At 45.2% G+C, this 9,581-nt stretch overlaps 1 protein-coding gene across 3 annotated transcripts in view; it reads left to right on the forward strand.

The window, feature by feature from the left end:
* LOC119405277 (vinculin) overlaps window positions 1-6,990 on the forward strand; it is a 61,318-nt gene extending 54,328 nt beyond the window's left edge. For all 3 annotated transcript variants that reach the window (XM_037672091.2, XM_037672093.2, XM_049419244.1), the window contains 2 exons: window positions 818-987; window positions 2,622-6,990. In XM_037672091.2, the coding sequence (XP_037528019.1) occupies window positions 818-987 (170 nt within the window). In that variant the 3' untranslated portion in view covers window positions 2,622-6,990. The remainder of the gene's footprint in view (window positions 1-817; window positions 988-2,621) is intronic.
* Window positions 6,991-9,581: the final 2,591 nt, after the last annotated feature.

Here is a 9,581-nt window from a genome sequence, read left to right on the forward strand (position 1 = left end):
TCTCGCAATGTCGACTATTGTAGTGTGACAAAATAGTACCTTTCTAAAGGGCGTGCTTCAGCAGGATACTGTCCTTCTAGAGGACAGGGCAGTTTTCTCCTGTAATGTCAACTATTGTAGTGGGACAGGATAGTGCCCTCCTAAAGGGCATGCTTCAGCAGGACAGTGTCCTATCGACAGTATAGTACCCTCCTAAAGGGCATGCTTCAGCAGGATACTGTCCTTCTAGAGGACAAGGCAGTTTTCTCCTGCAATGTCGACTATTGTAGTGGGATGGGATAGTACCTTCCTATGGGGCGTGCTTCAGCAGGATGCTGTCCTCCCTGAGAACAGGGCAGTTTTCTTTTAGTGGGACAGTATAGTACCCTCCTAAAGGGTGTGCTTCAGCAGGATACTATCCTCCTTGAGGAAAGGTAGTATTCTCTTGCAATGTTGACTATTGTAGTTGGACAGGATAGCACTCTCCTGAAGGGTGTGCTTCAGCAGGATATTATCCTTTTAGAGGACAGGGCAGTATTCTCCTGCAGCGTCGACTGTTGTAGTGGGACAGGACAGCATTCTCCTACAGTGTTGTCTATTCTAGTGGGACAAGGTATTCTAAAGGGCGTGCTTCAGCAGGATACTATTCTCCTAAAAGACAAAGTAGGATCGGTCAATGTCGACTATTGTTGTGGGACAGGATAATATCCTCCTGAAGGGTGTGCCTAAAGGGTGTGCTAAAAAGTTGTAAGATTGCATGCATAAAGCTAGCACTGCTTGAAACAAAACCATGGGATGAAATGAGATGAACCCCGGTTTTGTGCGCGCACCCATACAGGCACTGAGGAGGACCAGGAGGCGACGGACATGTTGGTTGGCAATGCCCAAAACCTGATGCAGTCAGTCAAGGAGACTGTGCGTGCCTGCGAGGCAGCCTCCATCAAGATCCGTACGGACTCTGGACTTCGTGTCCGCTGGATCCGCAAGCAGCCCTGGTACCAGTATTAGGTAGGCGCACCAGTTTGCCGTAACTGGTACTATTCTAACTGTTGGCTTTTAGATTGGGTCTACTGCTGTAGTATGCTGAAGACAGCTGAGGTGAGCTGTTTTGGAGGTGGCCTGGCCCGATGTAGCACTTATCTCATGTGTCAACTCTTCGTGTATCTGTTCAAGTTCAAATATGTGTTCAAAAACTACTGTCATCTGTTCAAAAACTACTATCACATCACGATGCAAAATTAACCAACTCAGTCTACCACCTTATTTTGTTATGTGAAAACTGAAGCATGCCCTACAAGTCAAGGAAACTTGTTGGTTTAAGGGCAAGGGATAGAAAGTGCATTGTTTGGATTAGACAGTGGACTTTAAATGTTGAGAATTTTGTACCAGAACGAACGGACTTGATGAGAAGGTGCTCGGGTATTCCATGAAATCAACTCCCATTGTTAATACAGAGAAGCGCTAGGCATCGGGACAAGAATACACAAACATAGGCACAGACTAACAACAAGATTTTGTTTGAAGAATATATATACGCAAAAACTGATGTGCAAAAGCATAAAAATTCGTACATTGCAATGCCTCATGATAGATTAGTATTAGGGGACACTAGAGTGCGCACATGCGGCATGCGATTACAAACGCATGCTGTTGAGATAGCAAAGTTCTTTGTCAATTAAGCTGATAGACAGCACAGCATGCTTACACAGGATGCGCCTCTCTTGTGAATCACAAATGCCTCAACTATCTCACAGTCGCATAAGGTAACACCAGCATTGCTGAGGTGGCCAGGAACCACTTGCTGTTTTATCAACTTTTGCAGTCATCATAGCAGCGGTTCTTCAAATTTTTTTTTCCTATTTCTATCTTCGACGTCGTATTTCTATCTTCAGTGTACGTTTAAAACATTGGTTGTGTGCACGGGGAATCACACTGATGCTTTGGCTTTGAAACCACTGTCAGAGTGAGAATCCTTGCTAATACTGTTCAGCTACTGGCATTATGAGAATATGAACCATGAGAATACGGACGCTAGTGAACCGTAGCCTCCGGTATGCCATCTAACCATCCTGTGCATGGACCGCTACATTTTCCCTTCTTTTCCACTTTTACTAATGTTAACTTCCGCTCCACTGACCTGTTAGCTCGCATGGCACGGCCAAAACGAGCAAGTTTTATCTTCATGGTCCTTTTCAGTGTAAGAATGTTCATGATCGACTCCTTATATGACCTAGATATTCATTCTTTTGGCAGTCATCGGAGTCTCAGAACAGTAGCTCGAAAGAATCTCTCTTCTTTTCAGTCAGATTTCTGCAAGGTCTGCAACGCGCGGCCACACGTTGCCACGGGAAAGACCAGAGCATTTGGCAGACGAACTTTGATTTTGAGGGCAACGTCTTTGCCTTTCGCACTCATTGAAAGTCCAGCCATTGCTTTTATGGAAGCAAAAATCCTTGAGGCCTGTGTACTTAGATTTAGGTGCACGTTAAAAAACCCCAGGTAATCGGAATTTCCGGAGCCCTCCTCCACCGCGTAGCTCACAGTCATATTGTGGTTTCGGCACGTAAAACCCCAGCAATTACATTATCTCTTTCTTAACACTGTTCTTTGTTAAGCTATGTCCTTTGCTGACCGCGCCGCAGATGGAGACTGCAGATCACGACAGAGCACGAACGCAGAGCCGTCCATCAGCCCTCTGCCGTGCGTCACTTCGATAATGTCGAATCACATGGACTGCCGCAAAACCGTGCTGCAACGTCCTGAGAGAAACCGCCGCCACGCATTCGGGTGTCGTGGAGTTTCTGCAAGCCATGGCTGCGGGCGTTTGTTGTGCACTAATCGGAACAGGGCTCTGCCATCGTGACTTGTTTCTGCGTCGGTGCCCGCAGTGCCGTCAGTGGTTGCACTTCGTTAACAAACCTTTTGTTTTTAGCATCCCTCCCTCAGTGTTTCTTGTTGTAAGTGGGTCTTTACATTGTTTTGCTTACGTTGTTGTTTAAACTTTTAAGTACATAGTGTTAGTTCTTTTTTGTTCCTAGTAACGTTGACCTCATTGTCGGTGCAGCGAGAGTTTTTTGTCGATCCCGCTAACTGTCTCTTCGTCTCTGTGGCAGGGCAAGCCCAACGTAACGACGGTTCAAGCTGCATTTCTCTCGTACGCACAATAACGGTCTCATTCGTTTCATTTGAAAATTTTCGGTTGCATTCTCTCAAGTCCAAAAGTGTAACCGTATTTTTAGTTAGCAACTATTCTTGAATAGTTTGTTTTTTCTTCTCTCGTGAGGGGACCTAATTATGTTGGGCTTTATGATTTAAAATTTTCTCGCAAGTTAGTGCACTGCACACATCGATGAAAACATATCTAAGACAGGGTATCTGCCACTGAACACTCTGCCGGCGCTTGTCTGGCTGAAGAAAAAAAAAAAGCTGTTTTCCTTTCTTGGCGAACATTGCACTGAACTAACAAGTGAGCTCGCTTAGAATGTCCAGCACGAATACGTCTACACGCAACTCTGTCACAGCGTACTTCGCGTGAAAATTTCCTGGATAGATTTTTAGTTTAGGCATGTACGGAAATAGATCAGTAGTCACGCAAATGATTTTTATATTGTGAAGGGAGTGGTCCTCTTCGCGTAGTGGACACGAGTGTGCTGGGATAGTCTATTTTTAGATGACATTACATTACCGAAAAATTTACTTCAACTACCAACGTGTCTTCCATGGGCTGGAACAACAAAGGTTAATAACGATCGTTTAACTGAGCTACATAACATTGACAATATGTCAATCATTTTCTCTCTGTGGCCCCCTCATCCCTCGGTGAAATGTTCCGACAGTGTTGAAAGTCGGTGCTTGCACTCTATTAGTCCTCGACTAATGACACAAGTGACTTCAACGCATACTTACACTTATCTAAACCTGAAGTAGTCCGTAAACATGCAGTCCTTCGAGAATTTTTAATGAATTTTGGTGCATTTTCAGTGCAACATAGTTGCCTTTTCAAGTGTTCTATGCATCGCGTGTCGATCTCTTTCGTTAACCGTTGCTGTTCTCGAATTTGTGTCCTGCGCTGTTTCTTGCATACTCCCTGTTTGTCTTTGAAGCTAGGCTTCGCACGAACGTGTGTTTATTTTTTCCCTATTAACCCACTTTTTAACAAACCTGTTCTTTTTTAGGGAAACCGGTGTTTTTCTTGCGTTTTTTAACGTTTAACGTTTGCGCGCGTCGTGTTGCATGAAGGAACTGGAGTGATTCCTTGGTGTTCCTCTCTCTCTCACACATACGGTTGTGCCATATGACTCTGAGATGTCTTTTTTTATTTTGAACCTTTTACATTGTCGTGTGTACTCATTTTAAAGATGACACAGGCGGTTTCGTTGCCCCTGGTGATTCAAAATGGTGTTTCAAAGATGTCAAGTGCTTCTCTTCGCTAGACAGTCTGCGCTAGTGTCTTTAGCTATTTCACTGCCCATGCGTAACAGCCCAATTATGTGTCAGCAATGTTAAGAGCAGAGCTGTTCGAGCCGAGCATCGGTCCATGATGGGTGAACAGAAGTGATCAGAAATGATGAACAGAAATGAACCAGCACGCGCTCTCTTCATCCTCTTCTTCCTCTCTGTCCTCTTCATCATCTTCTGCTTCACTCCCAGGACATGTGCGCCATAAACATGATGCTCTAAACCATGATGGCATCACAAAAATGCCATGCTCCGATTCGCACGTGGCAGGCCGTGTTGCAAAGGCTTCTTGCTTTGTTTGCATCTGGCAACCAAAAAGTAGTCCATCACACATGAAATTGAGCTTTGTGTTTGGATATAAAATGAAGTCCCATACAATTACATTGTGAAATACAACATTTTTTACTCCAGTCAATATAGGGATATTGACCACTTATAACCAACACCGGAGTAGGATGTTTTTGCAGGATACGACTATAGTGCATAATTTATGCTCCTGACCAGACCATTAGTATCACCTGCTAGAAGTGCAAACGTAATATGGCATGAACTTGTGTCTGCAAGTACTTTAGGGATCAAGAGCAACTCAACTGCAGAAGGTGCTAAGAGATACCTCAGTGTCTGCACTGCCGGTATAGCTTCCGCACTGTTGCATACTATGCAATAAGTTTACTTTAGTGCTTAGATTACTTTAGTGTTGCAGCTTATGTGGAATTCCCTTTGCACAGAAAAGCTGTACCATACATTGTAGTGTAACCGTGTGCCTTGCTAGGACAATTTTCTAAAGGGTGATTTGGCAGTGTCGATTAAGAGCTGATGTGCTAATCAACTGGTGGTAGGACAAGCAGGTTCCTTTTTTCAAGGATTGGGGTCTGTCTTTAAGATGGCGATTGCTGATGACGATGATGTGAGGATGCTTCCAAGCAATAATAAGACATTTATTTGCGCTTCCATGCGCTTTTTAATTACGCTGCAACAGCTGGGAAGAAGGAATTCACGAGTTAAGTCATGTGCGCATGCAGCTTCAAGAGTGGGAGTTCAGGACATCCGGAGATCCCTACTGGATCTGTGGATGTGGATGAGGCCCAGTGAATAAGCACTTAATTTGTTTTTTGAGGCTCTTCCGAAGTCTGAGCCTTTAGCTGCTTTGCTATGGCTGCAGCAGTGAGCAAAACTGCATTTTCTGTGTCGATTGTGGAGAGCCATTTTGCACCACCAGAGGCAGTGAACATTTCAGGTGCGACTTGCTGTGCCTGAGTAATGTCACGTTTCTTTTTTTTTTCTTCTTTTTAACTTTTGTGTTGATGCAATTCCGTTCTTGCCCTTTTACAATAGCGTTGTCAAACTGTGTCATTGTTACCTTTTAATATTGAATGTTCGTTACAATGCATGATGCATGACAATAAACTAGGATACGAGAAACTTGGCATTATACTGGCCTTGCTTTCATCGAAGTCTTTTTGTGTCGACACTAATTGACTGTCCGTCGCAGTGAAATTTTCTTGGTACGTCTTCCACGTTCTGTGTGTCCATAACGTGCCCACCGTCTCTTGCACCATATTTGGTGGGCATATTTTACATGGCTCGTGCAAGCGGTGTCGCGTATGGCGCAAGTGAAATCGGCGTCGAAAGTGTGTGTAACCTTCGTCTACGTTTCGCATCAAACGCATCTTTCTTCTGTGTGACTTCTTGGGTACGGTGGCCAGTGTGCATTGGTGCAAATACTGTGCAATGTGCAACATTTTCTTGGGCTGTAGCTGAAACTGTACTGGTGTGAACAGCTAATTGCAAGCTCGGCAGCAATTGAAACTTTGGCGCGATTGGTGTCGCTAAGTTGTGATGGTGCACCTGCCTTGATCAGCACCTGAGCCCAAACGTCAGTGAATTAGTTACTGACATACTTAATTGAAATGTGAATTCTAAATACTAGTTCTTTTTCTATACAGGCATGCGCAGTAAGATTCACTCTTAGAGGGGGTACTTGACCAGTGTTTAAAATGAAGTTACTTGAATGTATTAGCAACACAAGAAAAACGTGCTAAATGTCAATCACCGGTAAGCTTATATTGGTAAGACACTATTACCAAAGCGTTCATGTCAAGATGGAGCCGTAACCTGTCCCGAAGTACTTGATTGGCATTCTCCTTAACACTGAGTCATACTTCGCAAGACGCAGGCACATACTGCTGTTCAATGTGGGAGGATTCAGGAACAGCTGTGAGGGGATCACTTACAACATTATGGCATTTAATGCATGTTCGTTTGTGGCCTCCGCTTTTCGATCTCCTCACAGCCAAAGGCTCAAGTGGAATTGTGCGCGAGGAGGCATCGTTTTCGTCGTGTTGCCTGCATATGTTGGCGGTGCCTTTGATTCATTATGCAAATGCTTTTCTTATGCAATGTGCCACTCTCTCATGGGACAGTGTGTTGCCCTTCGACTCCCAGTGCTTCGTTTTTTTTACATGCCAGTGACTACATCGTGTACTGCAATAACCGCCTTTATTTCTTATTTATATTCTCTATTAGAGCTAATAAAGTAATTATTACTCCTTACGTGGAGTTCTGCTTCTTTTTCCTTGGGTACAGCATTTATATGTTCACACAAACTGACAAATGTGAAAATTACATGTCCCTGCTGTCTGGTCTCATCTGTCTTTGTTGCATGCAGTGAATATAGCATGGTACTGTGTGTACACCTCTGTATTCACAAACATTTTCTTGCGTAATTGGCATTTGTTATTGGCTATCACCAAGTAATATAGAGTTTTAGTACTGTGTATTTATCGTCCGTAGCAGCATCGCCTAAATGAGAACACCACATTTCGCACAGAGCACGTATAGGCTGATAACTTCTGAGCATGCACTCTATACAAAGTGCGACAAGCTTATGTATGTAGTGCAATTACGGATGCTATGGAGGCAGTACTAAAGCTTGCTAATGTTTTCAACAGCAAAGCTGTTGAAGCTGGCGGTAAGGCATCCGTTAATAAAACACTCCTGCTGCGCTGTTGCTAAAAATAGCCAAGCCGCCGCCGAGCCGTCGCCGTAGCAACTGCCACAGTTTCTGGCTCAGGGACAGCAATTTCGATCAACACATTCAGAGTGGCAAGCTTTGTGCGTATTCCGGATCTGCCCGTTGCCGTCTCTTGGCTGCCGCTTCTTCAGCCAAGCATGCCGGATCCAATCGCCACAGGCGTTGTGAGTTCCGCTGATTCCCGTACTGCAGCACGACAAGCTAAGGATCAACCAGCATCTTTGCGCAACTTAGTGCATTAGTGCATTTAAGCTTTTGTTAACACACCCATTCTCAAATACAAACATCCATGCACGAGTACAAGGCTTTCTTTTCATGATGGGGTCCCACTTCGAAGTTTTGATTGGTGGGGATGGTAAGTGCACAGACTTTTGCGAGTTTTTGCGAGCACCGCAAGCAGAAACTGCCCGCGAGATGAAACCAAACTCGCTGCCTCACGCCCACACGTGTGCAGAGTAAATGAAGGAAACCAAAGGTAAACGGCACAAGAGAAAAATTCAGTGCACCCCCCAGAGTGACAGCACTTGCTGGGGGGGGGGGGGGGAGAGGGAGAGATAGTTAGAAATTGGCGCGCTTTTCAAACATGTCGACAGTGCGGTAAATGTGCGATGCGGTATCGACCATTTGGGACTTGTTTTAGGTGCCATGTATTTACGTCATTGATTGATTCCCAAATAGTTAAATAGAACGCATTAACTTCACTTGGCATTCTGCGGTTTTAGGCTTGCATGCGCAATACTGTTTGAACAAGTACCTTTGCTGAAGCATTGGCATTCCTTAATTGTTTAAACACTGTTCAGTCTTTCTGTGAACGTATTTATGTTTCAACATCTGATCATGTGTCAAGCCTTATAAGAAGCACTACAAATTCTATCTCCATCCGATATTACAGCAATATTTAAAAGTCCTAGGAACATGGAACAACGCTGTTGTAGCCATGTTTCTCTGTATAAGAATGCATATGCTTTTAGTTTCAGTTGCCTTCCTTTCCAGAGCGATGAGGGCTGCCAGTCAGAACAACTTTTCAACTTGGGCTTTGCAAATGTTTAGTGCAAAGGATTTATGCCATATAAATCACATAAAAGATTTATACCATTTGTACCGTATCAAAGATTTATATAGCACAAATGATCTTGCTCGAAGTTCTCATCGAATGAGGTTCACGAAATAAGAGAGACAGCAACGCAAGCGCTTGAAGGGCAAACTGCTTAATTGTATGAAAGCGTAATTTTCTTGGTAATTTGGCGATTGATAGGTTCATGTGGTCGCGGGTTCAATTCACACGTTTAGCTCAGTCGTGAAAATCCCACAGTTGTGCAATATTACACGTAACACAACCGCGCAAATTTGCGCAGTTGTATTCCACTCAAAAGCAAAAAAAGCGAGATATATTGGTGTATTGCGTGAATTTCACTGTGTACCATTGAGATGGCTTTGTGTAACCAGGAACACACTCATTCTCTCGATGAACAGTCGACTGCGTCAAGGAACAAATTTCAGTCGAGCAACCTTGAAACCACATGTCCGGTTTCGCTCATCAGATGTGTTGGCGTCTCGGCCACCGCGATAGGGGCGTGCAAAAGCGCTTCTAGCAGACCACATGCCGGATTTTCGTTCATCTTAGTGCGGCCGACTCGGCCACAACGATAGGGGTGCGCAGAAGCGCTTCGAGCTCGACATAGCCGGGCTCCCTTCTCTCGGGGTTGCTGGATCTGGAAGCGACCCTGAAGTAGGCCGCCGGCGTGTCGGGGTACACCATGGCCGCCGTTTCGCCGTCCCGGAGTAGCCCGTAAAGGAATGCGCAGAGCACTGCGACGAACACGACTATCGCCACCGTCGCCTGCGATGAGGGCCAGGTCTCGTAGAGTGCGTTGCGTAGGCCGCGCATGGCAGCCAGGAACTGCTGCGACCGGGAGGTCGCGTCGTCGCCGCTGGACATGCCTGCACCAACGAACTCGCTTACCCGGCGCTCCTCAATGACGTGCTGGTCACTGTCTCGGCTCGCGACTGTTCGTAAACGTCATCGAGACGTGTCCACGGACGTGTAGGTAACGTTGTGCTGACGCCTAACTCGCTGGTCCGGCGTTACAGCGCGTGAAAGTCGACGGCG

This window comes from Rhipicephalus sanguineus, chromosome 9, assembly GCF_013339695.2.
Source record: "Rhipicephalus sanguineus isolate Rsan-2018 chromosome 9, BIME_Rsan_1.4, whole genome shotgun sequence".
NCBI lineage: Eukaryota > Metazoa > Arthropoda > Arachnida > Ixodida > Ixodidae > Rhipicephalus > Rhipicephalus sanguineus.